This window comes from Protopterus annectens, chromosome 15.part0 (assembly GCF_019279795.1).
Source record: "Protopterus annectens isolate FY-2018-M chromosome 15.part0, PAN1.0, whole genome shotgun sequence".
NCBI lineage: Eukaryota > Metazoa > Chordata > Ceratodontiformes > Protopteridae > Protopterus > Protopterus annectens.
Window position 1 is genome coordinate 239,668,164 of NC_056749.1, and position 19,577 is coordinate 239,687,740.

The following is a 19,577-nucleotide window of genomic DNA, read 5'->3' on the forward strand; positions in this document are numbered from 1 at the left end:
CCATTCATGTATGCCTCCACAAAGAAGACGCTCTAGCTGAGAATCGAACGGGACAACGTCTTACTGTGAGGCGACAACGCTACCGTAGCACTACCACCGCAGTGGTATCTTATTTATTTTAAGTAAACTGCTTTATTAATTTAGTTTCAAAAGCTTGCACCACAGCTCAGTCTCTGGTATCTGCTTTTTGAAGATTGACTGCTTGCATATAAATACTTAATGATTAGCTTATTTTAAGGGAGAATAGTAATTTTATTCTTGGTATGCCGGCTTGGTCTAGCTGGTAGAAGCATGTTATTATGAAGTCTGGGAAGGGGGTATTTAAATAAAAAAAAGTCTGTGTGTCTGTGTGTGTGTGTCTGTGTGTGTGTGTCTGTGTGTGTGTGTGTGTGTGTGTGTGTGTGTGTGTATGCACCTACACATAACAATCCTGAAAAAGTTTCAGTTAATTTTGGCAAGACAGCATTGGAAGCCAATGGATTAAGAGCAATGCAGTTAAGATCACATCTCTACTGTCAACTGGTGAGTGTAAACCTTTTTTGGATATGGTAGGTGTTTCCTGCTAAATGAGGCAGCAGTAGACATTTATTCTGCGTGTTTAAGGCCAACTGCTAAATGCATATAATTTGGTGGCAGTAGATGACTCATAAATTAGCGACAATGGGTGGAATTTATCAAGAATTCTTTATCATTTGTAGTGTGTACTTTGAAGAATTATGCAGTGCAACCATCTTGTACTTCTCAAAAACTGGAACTTGCAGTGCCAATCTCTTCACTCAGAATAAGACATTCTTCTGCTTCACATAATAATATTAGACGTGGCATGCCATTGCTGGTATTACACCATACTGTATTACGATTAGCAGTCATAGTATTTAATGTGGAGGACAAACCATCTCAAAGAATTTGATAAGCCAGTACAAGAAAATTAATCACAAGTGATGTTGGTTTTTATGGTGTGTTTAACTTGCAAGTAAAATTACACAGAAAGCAATATTTGATAAAATTCTAACACTTAAGGAAGGGCACTCTAATATTAGTTCCAAGAAGTGAAATACAACAGCAATGGACTTGCACAATACAATATGACAGGGTATACTATCCAATGCAATTGTTACTACTAGTGCCTGCTGACCACCATCATGGTATCTCACATGGAAGTAGTATCAATTACAATATACTGTAAATAAACAAAAATCATGACCACTTCTCTTACTAAATATCTTCAAAAACTAAGCATTCTGCAAGCATGTATGCCTTCTATACCAAGTATAAAACTGGAAATAAACATGTTAATTACAAATACAATATTTATTCACCACGTAAGAAAATAAAATAAAGGGTAAGCACTTTCACACCAAACAACTTGGGGCTTTGTGATGCTCCACCACTGGCCCAGTAATCAAGGAGGCTCAATCCTCACCACTAGTGAGGATGACAGGTGCAGACACACTATTTCCAAATGCAACTCTCTGCATCAAGTGCTATTTCCCTTACGAGCACACAGAGACCACAGTCAGTCTGGGGTTGGTTTCTCTCTCTTTCTCCAGATCCCCAATAAGACTCCCCACTAGCACAGCTATAGAGTTGAGATCTTAGCTGAGTAGCCAAGCCAAGACCTCCAGCACCCACTCTGTCCAACCAGTGCTTCATGTCCCTGCCTAAGTAGCTGACACACATACTCTTTGAGGTTTGATCTATACACAGACCGACATCTGGGAAAGGCTGGCATAGGTTTACTAGCTATGTCCCCTTTGCCAGACTATAAGGTAGTTATCACTGCCATCAGTCACATCCTTATCAACTACTTTAAGGCCCTTAACAAAGGGTGTCCAATCTTACCATGTAATGTTACTATCAATACAAATGGTAGTTTGACCAAGAGCAAGGGTATCAGGAGTGGTCTAGAAAGCGTCACCAAATAAATAATCTCAGAACTTAAATATGTCTCACAAAGATCAGCCACAAAGAAATGTTTAAATATATTTAATAATAAATAATACAAGAACAAGACAATACCAAATATACATGTACAGTGATATCAGAGTTCAAAATCACAGGAAATATTTAAAACAACATTGCAGGACAGTCACAAATAAATTAAGAAAAATATCTAAGCTAAGCTTTGCTATATTCCTGACTATATCTAAAAGAATTATACTCTTTCCTAGTATACTTACTTCAGAACAAGCAAGGCAGATATGGTGAGTGGGTCTTCTAGCTGATGTCAAGTCAAAGAAAATACAGAATACTCAGTCTCTCGTAGAAAATTCTTAAATTAATATATCAAATATTACTGCAGGGATAGTTTGCAGGATGACATCAATTCTTGTCATCTGACTCTATCCTAGGTAAACCCCCCACTGATGCAGCTGGTAGCATTTAGCATCTACCTGTGAAAATACATAAACAAGGGCTTTTCTTAGATCTAAGGTACATCCTGGAAGTCATAAAGCAATAAAAACACTTCCAAGGAAATACAGTGAACCTCTAGTTCTAGACATTGTGTCTGTTACTGCACTGAAACTGAAAGATAACATTATTTTTATGGTGTGACGATAAAGTAATTTAATTTCACCTATTTTTCTGAAGTTTTGCAAGTTAACCTTCTGTATTCCAGTTTCCCCTTTAAAATATATACATCTAAACAGTTACAATAGTGTATGTACATTTCTGTTCTGTTCTAGTAGGATACACTGTGGATAAATGTTTAAAGCGGCGTACTTTACAACCCTTTTCAACACACACTTCTGTACCAGCCATTTGATATACACATAACATACAGATGTTCTTCGTGTCTCACTGTTGCAGTCATCACATTTGGGTTATCCCTGCCAGGGTAGCCCTCGGCCTGCCCGAATACCAGAGGCTTAGTATTTCTGCATCGGTTGCTGTTGCTTTAGGACTGACGTCAGGTCGTCAGTAGTATAAAGTAAGGCAGCCGACGTCATTACATCAGTCTTTCTTGCCATGGAGCCCGAAGCAGAAGCAGTTTGCACTAGTGCCAGTTGGCCACTACCTGAGTTTCATCTTCCGAATTAAAGCTGAAGTCTTCTAAAGCTAAGTACCCTGTTAGGGATCCTTTTTTCTTGCACTAACCAATGTCAGAAAAAGTTAACAATTGTCTCGCCTGTGGAAAGCAAATACCGCACAAATATTTTCATTCTTACTGCGTCACTTGCTTAGGCCCAGACCATGACATCTCCCACTGTCACTTTTGTGCTTTGCTCATTGCCAGAACTATACATCGTCGGGCCCTTATTGTAGTTAGATATTTTCACTTACAGTCCTCAAATTCTGATATGGCTTCGGTAAGCCATCCAACAGCAGATCTTCCAAAAAAACATAAGGATAAAGACAGTGACAGACCACACAGGTCCAAACCTACCGACGATGCTTCCGTTAAGCTAGTCATCAGTTCTCCAGTCCTCAGTGAGGTGCTGTTGCAGCCCCTGATGCCCACTTCTGTGGATTCGTAGGCCGCTACCGAGACACTTTTGGAGTCTAATATGGCGCAAAACTCTTCTTCAGCTAAGAATCCTGCAGTTGTCTCTCCCTTGGATCGGTCCAGAGCCGATGAGCAGCCACTGGTTTCCAAGGAAGTACTTCGCACTACCGATTATCGACACAAACCGACAACTTCTTTCCAGTCTACCATTCTTTCAAAAACTACCGAGTTTCTAAGGCCCAGGGTATGAACCACACCCAAGAAACTGACAACCCAATCTCAGGCACCTGTTTCCTTGCCTCAGTCTCAAATGCTTAAAATGGAGGAAGACCCTATCATGCTGATTAGGGGAAGCCAAGCTACCCCTTCCAAAAGAAAAAGAGGTCTGTCCCAGTAGTTTTGACTGAACAGGAGTCTGATGACTCTGATGCATCTGAATATGAAGACATGCAACCCCTCTCTGCTTATGAGGATTCTGATGCAGAGGACTTCATTCCTTCAGCCTCTCCCCCTGAGAACTTTTCCTTTGGGGAAACCCTTCTTACCTTAAGGGAGCATTTCCAATGGGAATGTCAGGACTACCCTTAGTCTAAAGAGAGACTCGGGGAATTCTTAGATCTTCCACAGCACAGACCCCTGGCCATTCCACCAGTCCTGGATGTTGTGGACGATGTTTTCCTGGAGTCCAGTTTGACTCCTGACACCCTACATCCTGCACTCAGAAAACCTGACGGGTATTACAGAGTCCCTGACTAAATCGAATTTGTTTTTTTAAAAATCCCACTGCTGACCCTGAGGTAATTTCTCAAAGGCCTAAAGGAATTAAAGCAACCTCTGCTAAGAATCCCAACCCTCAGATAGGAATTCCCGAGCACTAGACAGATGGGGTAAAAAAGCATACACCTCTGCTACTCTTGCTATCAGAGCACTAAATTGCCAGTTCCATATGCTAAAATGTCAGCAACATACCCTGGAACTCCTCAAACAAAAAGTGTCTTCCTTTCCTGCTTCTGCAGAATCTAAGGAGTTACAAAACTTAATGCATTCTGCAAGTTAGGTAACTAAACACACCTTGCACTATGGTTTTGATGCCCTAGAAGCTTCTTGCAGGGCAGCAGTCACTGGTTCTGTCATTAGAAGGCATGCATGTCTTAAGGAACAGCCCTTGCCCGACCATGTTAAATCTAAAAGGTTCTCTGCACCCTTGCACAAAGGCAACTTATTTGGCACTAAGGCAGAGGAGGTCTTAAAAAAGGTGGAAGAAAAAGCTAAATCTATGCAGACAGTTAAGGATTTCTTACAGGTTCAGCCACCCAGGTTCAGCAGGCATTGCCCCTCCAAGCACTGGTCCTTTCCTGCTCCCACCAGGTCATTTCAGCCCAGACCCCGTGGAAGCAGACCCCCCAGACAGCAGCCACAGGGAATGCAGAGATCAAAACAGTGGATTTCCTCCACGTCAAAAACAGGGACATCTAAGCCACCCCCCTCATGGTAAGAACTCACAATGACTCTCCTCTCCACTCCTCCCTCTGCCCACCTTCACTTACCCTTAGGAAGAAAACTCTCCTTTTAAGCAAGCACCTGGGCCACCATTACCAACGACCACTGAGTCCTCAAAATAGTGTCCCAGTGATACAAATTTTTTTTCCACACCCTTCCAGCTCCAAAAGGGTTCCCACATCTACCTCCAAATCAGTGGTCAGAGGCTCAAAAGCAAGTACTTTCCCTGCTCTCTATGAGGGCAATAGAGCACGTTCCTGCAGAACAAGAAAGGCCAAGGTTTCTACTCCAGACTTTTTCTGGTACTCAGAAATGAGTGCACCTAGTGCCCCATCCTCAATCTATCCATTCTAAACACCTTCCTGGTGATACCAACATTCAAAATACTCACCCTCCAGCAACTGTTACCCATGCTCTTCAAGGATGCTTGGCTATCCACCCTAGACTTAAAAGAGGCCTACACCTCCACATTCCTATCAGGGAATCATGCAGGAAATGTCTATGTTTCAGGGCAGGATCTCTGCACTTTCAGTTCTCTGCACTTCTCTTTGGCTTATCTACTGCTCCCAGAGTTTTCGCAAAATGTCTGGCTCCAGCCATTGCCTTTTGCAGACAAAGGGCTATCCAAATTTACCCATACTTAGACAACTGCCTAACTCAGGCAGACAGTTAGAAAAAGCTGCTCAAGCACCTGGCCTTCGTAAACTCCCTAATGACCTCCCTAGGGTACACAGTCATCGAAAAGAAATCCAAACAAGTACCCACCCAAATGATTATATTCCTGGGAGCAAGCCTGGACACAGCATCCCAGATGGCATTCCTTACACCAGAGAAGCAAACTTACCTGACAGCCTACTTCTCTCAACTAGCCACCAGACCCCAGTTAACTGCAAGGAAAATCCTGCAACCGCTGGGGTTCATGGCATCTTGAATTCTACTCATTCCATATGCCAGACTGCAGATGCGGAAACTCCAATGGTACCTAAAAAGCCTTTGGTGTCAACACTCTCAAGACCTGGAAACTCTTATACCCATGATACCTTGCCTCAGAAAAGATTTTCTTTGGTGGGCAGCAGCATGCTCCCACAACAAGAGACTACATTTCTCACCACCCCTTGCCACCCAGACCCTCACCACAGATGCATCAGACTATGCCTGGGGTGCACACCTGGATCGCAGGTATATACAGGGCCAATGGAGCCCACAGCAAATCCATCTTCACATCAGCCAAAAAGAGATGTTAGCTGTCCAGCATGCCTTGACAGCTTTCAAGCCCCTTCCCTCCCCAGGGACTCTACTGATCAAAACAGACAACACCACTGTGATGTGGTATATCAACAAGCAGGGAGGGACTCACTGCTACCCTCTATGCAGGCTGGCCATGACCCTTTGGCACACAGCCTCTGCCATGCAACTCCACCTGTTAGCACAATTCCTGCCAGGTTCTCTAAATGCTCTGGCAGACCACTTAAACAGAAATCTTCTGGACACACGAGTGGCAGTTAGACAAAAGAACCTTCACCCTAATAACTCAGAAATGGGGTACCCTGAAGGTCGATCTCTTTGTCTCCCACACCAACCATCAACTCAGCAAGTTCTGCACCAGGGAGCATCACTGCATGGCTTGGAAAGTGGATGCCCTGTCCTTCCCCTGAGTCAATCTATTGGTCTATGCCTTTCCTCCACTACCTCTCATCCCCAGGGTACTGCTCAAAATAAGGGAGGAAAAACCAAGGACAATTCTTATTGCTCCAGACTGGCCTCACCAGCACTGGAACCCACTGCTGTGCAGCCTGTCCCCACTGCCACCATGGCATCTCACTCAGACCCCAACCCTCCTGACCCAGAGGGAAGGAGAGTTCATGCATCCCCAATTGCAGACCCTCAATTTGGCAGCTTGGCTTATTCCCTAACCACTGATCAATCTGCCAACCTCAGTAAACAGGTTCTAAATGTTATGCGTGAGGCCAGATGCCCTAGCACTATAAAGTCTTATGCTGACAAATGGAAAATGTTCTGCACCTGTATTCAGGCTAAGGGAGCCGATACGGCACAGCCCTCCCTCCCTCTCATCCTGGATTACCTAGCTGACCTGCTACAAAGTGGTCTCTCTTTTTCCTCTATTAAAATACATGCCTCTGCTATCCCTGCTCATTTCCCCACTGAGCAGTCCCTTTTCTCACACCCTCTGATCAAACAGTTCCTAAGAGGGGCTAGCAACTTGAGGCCACCCAGAAGAGCACCTACCACAGCTTGGGACCTTAACTTTGTGTTGGAAAAGCTCACCCTGCCCCTGTTTAAACCAGCATCTTCAGCAAAGTTAAAATTTCTCTCCTGGAAGACAGCTTTCCTTCTGGCCATCACTTCAGCCAGAAGGGTCTCTGAGCTACAAGCACTCATGGCTGGAGCCCTTCATCATCTTCCATGCTGACAGGTTTTCCCTCAGGACTAACCCATCCTTCATGCCCAAAGTGGTGTCCAGTGTGTCTCTCAACCAATCCATTCATTTGCCCACCTTTTTCCCTAACCCACAGAACAAGGGGGAAAGGATCCTGCACTCGCTAGATGTACACAGACAGCTCAGATTCTATCTAGACAGGACTAAATACTTCAGAAAGTCTGATCAATTGCTGGTTAGCTTTGCTGCAGGGGCAGAGGGCAAAGCCATCTCCAAACAAACAATTTCCAAATGGATAGCACACTGCATCCATTTCTGTTACAAGCAACATGGAAAGCCTCCCCCTAAGGGGGTCAGGACTCACTCCACCAAAGCAGCCTCCACCTCTGCAGCTTTCCTCAGAGGAGCCCCCACCAGGGACATCCTGGAGGCTGCCACCTGGACATCTGTTTACACTTTCACCAAACATTACCACCTGCCTCTCTTCTCCAAATCCAAGGCATGGTTTGCCTCTGCAGTCTTGCAGGGCATCCTAGCTAGCCCCTAGTCTCCTTGACTGCCTCCATCCTTTTCCTCAGCTTTGGGAATCAACCCAAATGTGATGACTGCAACAGTGAAACACGAAGAACATAGTGCAGTTGTGTACACTTACCATAAATGTAAATGTTCAAGTGTATTCACTGTTGCAGTCCTAGTTTCCCTCCCTCCATCCCCCTCTTTTTTCTTCTCTCTCCTTACAAGGGACATTTTGGTATTTACTTTCTACTGGTGGGGTTCTTCCACCAGAACCTGGCTCCCACTTGGGAGCTCCTGACAGGGCAAGAAAAACTGATGTAATGGTGTCGGCTGCCTTACTTTATACTACTGACAACCTGACGTCAGTCCTGAAGTGACAGCAACCAACGGAGAAATACTAAGCCTCTGGTATTCGGGCTGGCCGAGGGCTACCCTGGCAGGGATAACCCAAATATGATGACTGCAACAGTGAATACACTCGAACATCTACATTTATGGTAAGTGTACACAACTGTATTTTCTAATACATTTGTAACACAAGCATATGAATCTTGTTGATATATTGTTATATTGTTTGGAAGAACTGGAGTGGTGTAGTTTAACTTCACATGAGAGATATAAAGGACTGTTAGGTGAGATACCACAGTTTTGTTATAGAAGTAATAGTTCTCTGAAGAGAAAATTATGTTATAAGCAATTAGGTAAGGGAACGATTAAATCATTAGAACAGGGAGTGTTCCCTGCAGATCCTGCAACATGTGTAATTTTGTTTATAGTGCTAGCAGATATGTTCATATGATAATTGAGCATGTAATTGAGTTTAATTTTTATGCTGACTGCAAAACTAGTAATTTGGTATACTTGGCTGTACATCATGTAGATGTTTTTACACTGGCAAGACAAATCATGCTTTAAAGGATCACATTAGGGAACGTATGTATGATATCAGAAGATGTGATAAAAACAATGCATTATATAGACATCTACTCAATGCTGGTATTAATCATACATTTGAATTTTTAGTGATGCAACCTTTTTCATGTGAATATTAGAGATAGAGATGCTAAAACTAAAAAGAAGTGTCTAGAACGTAAATGGATCCTAGAGTTCCAGGCAGACAAAGGCATGGGGTTAAACGATTCTGTACCTCTAAAACCTGTTCTCAGGTCATGTGAGTTAAACTGCTAAATTTGAAACGTTGTATATCAGCAGCTGTGTGATTGTTACTTTATAGGTCTGAAGAACCCCAGGTTGTTTGGCTTGAAAGTGCTGACCTTTTATTTTATTTATTTTCTTATGTGGTGAATAAATGTTGTACTTGTTATATTCTGCTGTGTTGGCTAATCGTTCTACTGTTTTAACTGTTGGGACATTTTTTTTTTGTCATCTCTGTTACGTTGGTTATACTTGCATGTTAATTACAATGCTGAAAGTAAGGTTAATCTGTAACCTTTAAAAAATATAAGATCTATATTGATACACATTGATTTTCAGTAAAACCACCACAGTTTCCTTTCTGTGTCCATATATTTCAATTACATTCTATAAAAGGGGATGCTCTTCCCTTTATGCTCACTGTGTCATTATAATAAAGTAAGACTTAAGGACTGCTCCGGCCTACATTCTAAAATAGAGATGACAGTGTGATATTGACTAGTACAGCCAACAACTATATGAAAGAATACTTCAGAGCAATGGGCCTTGTTTGGTATAGTGGCACTGCACCATAATGCACCCTGAATGTCACACGACACAGAAAGGTGGGTAGTAGAAACATATGCCATAGCCACTGGGCACCATGAGATGGAAAGCAAAGCTGGCAGAGGCAGCAGCAGGGTTGGATGTAATTCCCAAACTGTAGGATGGTTATTTATGTTGGTAGAAGTAGCAATGAAGAAGGATGATTACACTAATTACCCCTGTCATCACTAGAGTAAAGAACTCCTTTGTGATTCTAAGTGAGACATTGCTTGACTTATACAGCTGAGGTAGGATATGGTATTGTACTAAGTCTGGTGGATGATTAAAGGACACTGACTCCTCTTCAGACTGGCAGGCAACATGGTCTGGCAAATCATTGTGGAAATGGAATGATTAATTGCTCTAAACTCTCCATTGAATCAAAATAAATTAGGCTATGGCTGCAATGGGTTCAGCCACATTGGGCTCTCAAGTAAAGTAAGAATATTATTAATGCAGACAGAAGTAACTGCAGTTAAAGGATATCCATGTTTGTAGCTTACATTAACAATGTTCTGCTTTCCAGACGTTTTTACTAAGTCCGATTTCATATGCTATTTACTGCTTGTCTCCTTCACTCTCTGCTGCTATCAATGTCACATACAAATATACAGATTTCTTTTGCCATCACTGTATGTAAAGCATACTATATCCACCTCTGACTCCTAATGTGCTAAAATAATTATATGTAACATGAAATATTGGTGATCATTTCTTTTACTAGGAATCAAATAACTGAATATTTAGCATCTGAGAAAATATGTGCACCACGAAAATGCAACTGCACTTAAAAACAACAGTTTGTATGTCACACACCACAGAAAAATGAAACGAATTCTTAAAGCAAATAATTTATTCAGGATATTGTCACATATAACATTATTGATTGCTTATTTTCTGGATATTTCATAAGTGTACTGTGACATTTTTCCATTGTTATTACTAATGTGCTCTTTTCATGTAGAATGATTTGATCACATTCCATTAAGATGTAGTTTTGTTAATAATATTATGCAATCCTGCTCAGATTACTGTAACTTTACATATTTTATTAAAATTAAATTACAAAAATGTAGCAGTTATAAACAATAAAAGAAGGTGTTGGATTTAACCTATTTGTGTTGTAGCTCATAAAATGAAAGTTTTATTAAAGCATTTTATGTAATTGCCAGATTGGAAAGAAAACCACAAAGCTTTAATTTGTGTGTCGGTATTGTTCTGTCAGGCACATCTAGTTCAATATACCTGACAGTAACCCAGGTCCCATGACAAATCTTGTTGCTTAATTAAGACTGTTGCTCTGAGGTTTAATTTTGTATCAGAGTACATACCTGTGGGGGTAGTAATGGTAACCTAACATTGGATAGAAGCATTCCCAAAGCCTGCTGTCGATTTTGTAGGTCATATTTGACCCATACCATCAACGCCTGGAAAATGGTTTCTTCATCTGGAACATTAATATCATCACTGGCAAGCAGCTTCAGAATTTCACTGTCTGGAAGGAGGAGGAACTCTTGATTCCTGATTACTTCTAGGAAGTGCTCCTTAAATTCAAAAGAAATAACAATCTGAGCAATGTTAACACTTCAAAAATAGTAATTTATACAAATAAGTACTTCTACATTTTGAGTTAGATCGATATGCATTTATCTGCTTACATGAAAATACAGCAATATTTTATAATCACAGAAGTAAGGAACTTTAGACTTGTTACATCCGGCATTTTTGTTGTATTTTGATGTTATAATTTAAATAAGTATGACTGCAGTAAAAATAAAACTTTACATGGAGAGCAATATTTCAGTTATCACATTTCAGTGTTTTGAATTTTCTTCAGGAAGCATATTTAGTTAGCATTGATGTTAATTTACTAAACATGACTGGTCCCGTTCAGTGACCAGAGACCTGGAGGCAGGTAAGTATTATTCATAGTCCAACAGTACCAAATGGAAGTTATTCTGACCAAACCAATGTCCACAAACTGTTGGCCTAGTCACAGCTTGTTATTGTAAAATGTCTTGCAGCAGAAATAAGACATAAATTTCAATAATGCAAACAGTGAGAAGTGAAAGATATTAAAATACATATTGAAATATAAGGACTTAAATTTTATGGAAATATTACTGAGTACAAGTTAACAACATGGTTTAGAAGGTAGCCAATGTAATGTTGAAGTAATCTAAGAGAAGCAATAAGTGATGTGTGTATGCATTTGTGTGAAAAATCACTTATCACTCGTTTATTGGCTTATACTCCTGACAAATTTTTCCAAGACTATAAACTTGTGATAAGGTACTGTGACATGTTAAGGAACTTATTTACATAACAAATAAAATTGAAATCTCTCTCTATTATAATTCCAAGTCATTTTTACCATTCACATAAGCAGGTTTCATGCTGTTTTATAGTGCTAGCAAAGAATGCATAACCACTCAAATAGCATATCTTTGCTTCTTGGCAAGTAAAACTTCCATCATTTTTGACACTGCACATAAAATTATAAGTAGTATTACAGAGACCAATGTGATATTACCACACTATTTATTCTAACACCCACCATAAGGCCACCTATTACTTAAACAACCATTCATCTGCAGTACACTGTAAAATATTACTTCATCAAACAGTATAAAGATTAAATCAAGAATATAAGTTGTTCTATTGCCTATTTTCTAAATACACTGAAACTGCGAACAGCCGATCCTATAATGATAATGTACGTGCATGGAGATGAAATTTCCAGCTGACATTTTAGGGCATGAGTCAGAGATTAACTGTACACATTTTAATCTGTATTGGGGTAATCAAAACTATGGCAGCAGAAAAGCAGATGCTACTGTCTTTCAGGGTTAAATGGTACTACACTGTGATTCTCCAGCTTGCAAACTTCCAAAACTAGGGTCAGTGAACCAGCTGCTTTAACATGGAGACAGAATAATACAGAATTATCCCTACACTCATCAGCCATACTTTTACTCCATTCATACTGGAGCACTATATGCTATCCCATACTGTTTTATGTTGCCCAGAAACAGGCTAGTTTTCTTTTTTTGGTCCTCTTACATCATCCATTGACTCCCTACCCTGGTGCCCCAGGCCCATTGCCAGGTGTACCTGCCACCTCATAAACCCTCACCCAGACTTCCTCTGTATACCTGGGTCTAGTGTGGATCCTAAGGGTGTCCTGGGGGTTGGGCCATTATAGAATCCACCAGAGGAATTTTTCTTTATTATGCCCTATGCCATCTTCTTTCCCTGATCTGCAGTCTCTTGGTTTCATCCTAAGGGTGGACATGCAATGAGATTGTTACAATAACCACCAAGGCAGAAAGAAAATAAAATAAATGAATATAAACTCCAGTAAAACAGATAGACAATTTATTAAAAGGTAAGTGCTTTCACAATAATTAATATTGCTTCATCAGACCAAGAATTAAAACAACAATCTTAAATAGTCATTTAAAAATCAGTGGACCAATCACAACTGTGAAAAAGCCCTCCAAAATATAATATATCAAAATAGGCACAATTTAAAGAGACAAACATTCAAATCCACTATAAAAATATATACAATACTTCATGTACTAATCCAAATCATAGAATGAGCATTTTCTACATGACTTGTATATGATGTATCATAATTCACTCAAGGCTAATTTGTTGGTCACACAATGATGTTTCTTTCTGTTTTCACATGCATTCCCAATGTTGAGGGGATCAGCATGGTGAGGAATTATCTAATTAGGTATGGTAGAATTTCTATACAACAGATTTTCTTTGTATTCTATTGGAAATAGTACTTGAACACAATATTTTTATATTTCAAAATTTATGTTATTGGCAAATTGCTGGGGTAGCGATGGGCACCAGTTGTGCCAATTCCTACACTAATTTAGTGATGGCTGAGTGGGAACATCATTGTATTCTAGGCTTGAACAATCCTCATATAGGTTTTTATCGATGTTTCGTTGATGACCTCTTCCTTGTATGGGAAGGGGAGGAATATGAGTTGGAATTTGTCGATCATTTGAACACTACTAGTACTTTCTTGCGATTTACTATGAAGAAATCTACTAGTTATATTGATTTTTTTAGCTCTTACTGTGTTTAAAAAGGGGGACTCGCTGTCTACTAAAATGCATAGGAAGAATTGCTAGTGACCGGGGTTTCTACATCAGGAGAGTATGCATCCAGAGTATACTTTTAATCGTATAGTAAATGGACAAGCCTTTAGAATATCACGACTGTCATGTCAAGAAAATGATTTTGTTTCAGGCCTAGAGAAACTTTCATATGAATTTGAAGGGAGAGGGTAAAGACCCAATGAGATTTCTAAGGCCTGTTCAGAGGTAATACAGGAGAGAAGTGGTAGAGCTAAACCCTATTTCAGTAACCAGTCTAGAAATAGGATATTAAAATCTCCTACATTGAGTCAAGTCCCTATGGTTTTGTCATATACTCAGGACATTAATATGATTCAAGAAATAGAAAAAAATTGGCCAGTTTTGTTAACAGATGAATGTACTTCTGAATTAGTGGGGTCTAGACCTAGATTAATTTACAAAAATAGGAAGAATCTAAAACAATATTTATGTTATCCTAATGTTTCTAGATAAGATCTGGGAATGTTGGTTGGCACTCGTAAATGTGGCCATTGTGCTCAATGTGAATACATAGATCAGTCGAGATATTTCAAACATCCAGACACTGGACGTTTATGGGAATTAAGAGCCCCTGCTAGCTGTGACACTAAAAACGTGGTGTATGTTGCACATTGTGTGATTTGTTTTAAATTTTATGTAGGGAAGACAAATCATCATCTTAGAGAGCGTGTCAGGGACCATATTTATTGTACTAGAAGGGGACTTGAACACAATGGTCTAGCTAAGCACACATTGAAAAATGGGGAATGACATACATTTCTTTTTCAGGTCTTATGTTCATTGTGTGAGAATGTTAGGCAAGGTGATTTATTTAATATGACTGAGACAGCAGAGCTCCAATGGATCCTAAGACTTGGGGCACATAGAGGCTATGGGCTGGATGATAGTGTTCCCCTTAAGCCTGCATTGAAGTCTAGAAGAGTCAATAAACTTAGAAATTAATAACACTCTTTATTTACATTTTATGATTTGGATTAGTCATGAATTGTTGTGTATATTTTTTATAGCAGAGTTGAATGCTTGTCTCTTTAAATTGTGCCTATTTTTTGATGTATTATATTTTGGAGGGCATTTTCACAGTTGTGATTAGTCCACTGATTTTTAAATGACTATTTAAAATGTTTGTTGTTTTAATTCTTGGTCTGATGAAGCAATATTAATTATTGTGAAAGCGCTTACCTTTTAATACATTGTCTATCCATTTTACCGGAGTTTATATTTATTTATTTTCTTTCTGCCTTGGTGGTTATTGTGTTTCCATTTGTTTTCCATATTTTTGGGTTTGTTTATTGGTTTTATGCAATGAGATTGTGTTGACATATCACCTCAGCCCAGCAGCAGCTTAATCCCTCTTTGGATACACTCCCCTCTCATGTCACCAGGGAATACAATGGGGTCCACCATCCCCCTTGGATAGGAATGCCCACTCTGTCAGTTACATGAGCCATGAATTGAACTTGGGAGAGCAGGACCAAGGCCACAGCCTGATCCCTCTGTGGCACTGGACTGGCTTGAAACAGGCTGATTTACATGATTCTTTATATACTCATGTGTGACACAGAACTTTGCATCTTATTAACTTTTTTTTTTTACCTGAAAGCTGCTGACATTTTGGTGAGGCTACATATTAGAACACACACACATGCACACCCACCCACACCTCTGCCCACCCACATCCACACCCACACCCACTGCATGCACAAGTAATGTTTTAAATTCTGACAGTGCAAGACTGAATATTAGAAAATGGTGACTTAAAGTAAATCTGAGATTGCTGTGTCTTGGAGTTTTCCCTTTTCTCTGAGGTATGGCAATCTCAGAGTGTATATATGTATGTAGCAGAGCTGTGAGGGGTGCAGCGTCTTGTCCACCCTACAAAAATAACTTTATAGGAGAGCAGTAAGTGTCAGTATTGACTATTCTTTCTTTTCATTGTTGTTTTCATAATTCTGGGACTCACAGTTTATAGGTTCACAGGGTTCATAGGTTGTGACTAGGCTAAGTACTAGGGCCCTTACAAGCCTAGCTATGTGCCCCAAACCATTTGTGTCCCAAGTATCATGGGTGTCTATATGGGAGGCATGTTAGTAGGGAGCTAACTATGGATTGTAGGGGAGGGTTAGTTTGGATAATACATATATTTTTTTATTAACAGTCTTTATCCGTAAGGGACATGGGGGCCAGACTGGGGTAAATTTATGATTTTTCATCCAATTGTCAAGGTATTGTTTGAACAGGGTTAGGAATTAACTCTGTTTTACATGGATGTGGAGCCTTTTCCATAGTTCAGGGATCCTTTGGGATACAGCTGTCTCTCCAGCACATACTATGTCACAACAAAGTTCAGATCCCTGGATCTACTAGTTCTGGTGCTGTTTGTTTTGCACATACGCAACAGATCCTCCAGGGCTAGGTCTGAGGAAGCCCTGTAAGCCAGGCAAAAGATACCTTGTCAGCATACAGAAGGAGACTGAATACAGAGACAGAGCTTTTAGGAGATCACTGTATGACAGAGTAATCATGCCCTGAATTCTGGTGAGAAATCTTTCTGGATGTTCCATCTGTTGCAAGTGTCTGGTTAGATACATGCCAAAAGGGGCATTGTATTCAATGACAGGTCTGATAAGACCTGAGTCGAGAGGTACTATACCTTCCTTGGACCTGGATTCCATACCTTTACTTACAAGTTGGGTGAGAAGGAATGATTTTATTATCTTAGCTGTGTGTTGGTCAAAGGCCGGATTGCTCTCTACATGTGTTCCCAGATCCCCTACTACCAGGCTGACTCTTAGGGGCATTTCATTGATTGGAGCAATTCATTTGGATTGACAGCTTCCCAAAGAGCATTAGAATGCATTTTTGGCATTGTGTTTTAGGCCATGGCTTTGCCACCAGTCATTTTTATGTGTTACACCCACTTGCAAGATGTTGGTGTCTTGGGGTGAATCTATAATAGCTCCCATGTTACAGTCATCTGCAAACTTGGTGAGCCAGAGGCCTTGAATGTTAGCCTTAACTTTTGAGAAGTACATGCCAAATAGAAGCAGGCATGGTACAGAGTCCTGGGGTACTCTGCTGGTGGACGGTGTCTTGGTGGAGATGTTCGCACTGACCCTGATAGCTTCAGTCCTGTCTGTAAGCAAGCTGGCAAACCAGTTAGTTATGTAAGGATTAACTCCTACCTCACATAGCTTGGCATCAATACCTGAGTAGGGTATTGTATTGAATGCCTTCCCCAGGTCAAGGTATGTAGTATGCACTGCTTTACCCTCATCTTTTGCCATAGTGACACTCTCAAAGAAGTCTACCAGTTTAAGTAGGCATGATCTTCCCTTAAAGCCAAATTGGGATGGGTCCAGTGTCTGTAGGTTACCAATGTCCTTGTTTATCACTTCCATGGTAATTCGTTCCATGTATTTGTATATTAAACTCGTTAGACTGGCAGGTCTTTAGTTCCCTGGGTTGAATTATGGTCCACACTGATAGGTCATGTTTTGTTTTAGACTGTTCAGAAGGCAACTGGGGATATTGATGGGACCTATAGAAGTAGCTTTAACAAGTGGTGCCAGCACCTGGTTCCTGCTGATATCTGTGGGAAGAATGTTGGATGGGTGTTCACCTGGTGGAGTGGGGGGGGGGGGGTGATCTGAATTTATCAGCCAGTAGATTTGCTATGCCACCCTAATCAGTGAATGTGGTACCATTCACCACCAGTTCCGCACTCTGCTTTGTGTTACTTCTAAGGTTGCAGGCATAGCTGAAGATGGTCTTCTAATTGTCCTTAGCCTGTGAGGCTATCCTGACTTATTAGATGGCCTTGATGGATTTAGTTAGCTCTCTTAGTTTCTTGTTTAGTTGTATGAGAGAGCACTTGTCTTGAAGGGAGTTGTTCTTTCTGATTTCAGCCATGAGTTTTTGTCTTTTATTATATACCCTGTTTAGGTGAGGATTCCACTGGTTGAGTTTGTTTTTTGTTTTAGTGTTTGTTTTGGGTCTATTTCTGATAAGTACTGCAGCCTCTATGTAGTCATTCAAGTTTCATGTTTGTAGAGGGACTCTGTGAAAAATTCGGTATAGGTAGCTGTGATCTTGGGGTGGAGGAGCCTTGAATTTTGGCAAAATGCCAGTTAATATGATGTAGTTTGCCTTTGAATAGTTCCTTTTACTGGTTTCGTTGGATTTCCTGGACTTATTTTTCTTCAAATAAGACAGTTTTGTGATCTGACTACACTAGTCAGGGCATATGGGGAGGGGTTGCAATGATACCCCATGTTGGTGAGTACTGGATGCAGTATGTTTGATCCTCTAAATAGAGTGTACACTAATCCTGCCAGAGTGTTTGGGTTAATAAAGTCCAGGAAGCATTGTGCCTGTGAGTTTGAGGGAGTGTACATTTTCCTGTTTATAGACAGGTAGTTAAAGTCACCCATAAATATTGTGTTTGGTTGGATGGTGAATTCCTCAATTAAGTAGAGTCATAGAAGGCATAGATGGTGACCTGTTGTTAGCCATGATATGGTGAGGGACCTTATCTACTGTAACTTGCATATGAATGAGCTCCATGGTGTCATCCTGTTTTACCAACTTGGAGGTATGTTTGTTGCTAGTGTAGATCAAGACACCTCCATCTTTGTCCCAGTCTGTGCTGTTGTTGGTCTAAATATATGGAAGGCACTGAAGCCTTGCACTTCCAGAGTACTTTCTATGGCTTTAAACTAAGTATTGGTCACGGCACAGATGTCTACATTCTCTAGACTGAGAAGGACTTAAAGAGTGTGGAGTTTGTGTTTAGGCTCTCAGCACTGAGCTGTAAGACGTTAATGTTACTTGCAGACCTTTTCACTATGTTGGTAGTTTGTCTTTTTATCATTGCCTAAAAAACAGCTCTAAGGGGATGGATAAAGTTTTACACAGCATCCAAAATCCTATGGAGGATCCTTGACAAAGCAATGCAGTCTTTTGATCATGTCTTCTTGTGTTGATTGATATTGCATCTCCCTCAAGTGACACCAGAAACTAAGCCAATTATTAAAATCAATAATTTTACATTCGGACTGTGACATCATCCTTGGTGCAGGTAGAATGCTGTTCATTGCAAAGTTCATACCTGTCTGTGACACATATACTAAGAGATTTATTATGTCTCTTTTTATATAGTCTAGGAAGGTATGTCTCAGGTCATTGACATCCACGTGGACTAAGATAAAATCATATTGGTACCTGGGGTGCAGTAACTTGAGTATGTGGTGATATTGTGGATCCTGGCATCAGATAGGCAACTAACCATTGTCTTTTCCTGATTTAGCCTGGTGAGTGCGGCATCTGTGTGTCACACAACACAGTCTCCAATGACAAGAGTATTAGCTAAATCAAATGCTTGCCTTACGGACTTTGTACTTGGGGGACTATTAAGTGTAGGCTTATGGAAGATGTTTGGTGTTGCTTTTTGTGTATGCTTTAGTGATGGCCAAGGAGCAGTGTTGATATTAGTTGGCTTTAGAGGTCTTTGTGATTTGGGAAGTTTTTTAAGTCCCTCAGCATAAGACAAGCTGTGTGTGCGGTGAGAGGTGTGGATGAGAGATGTAGTGTAGGTGTTCCTGACAACCTTATTTGCATATGAGATTTTTGCCTCCAATGAAGTTGTGTATTTACATCTCATACTGTTATTTTCTTTAATGATTAACTGGTTGAGAACATGAGACAATTGGTGCATTGCCTTAGGATTCCAAAATCAACCAAGCTGGTCACAGAGACATTTGTAAATTGCATATCCATGTTGCCCGGTCCTGTAATAGGATGGGCTATTTAGGAT

At 40.5% G+C, this 19,577-nt stretch overlaps 1 protein-coding gene across 1 annotated transcript in view; it reads right to left on the reverse strand.

Annotated features, from left to right (window-relative positions):
* KLHL4 (kelch like family member 4) overlaps positions 1-19,577 on the reverse strand; it is a 1,295,922-nt gene that overhangs the window by 528,682 nt on the left and 747,663 nt on the right. Inside the window, exon 5 of the mRNA XM_044056990.1 lies at positions 10,934-11,146. Within this exon, the coding sequence (XP_043912925.1) occupies positions 10,934-11,146 (213 nt within the window). The remainder of the gene's footprint in view (positions 1-10,933; positions 11,147-19,577) is intronic.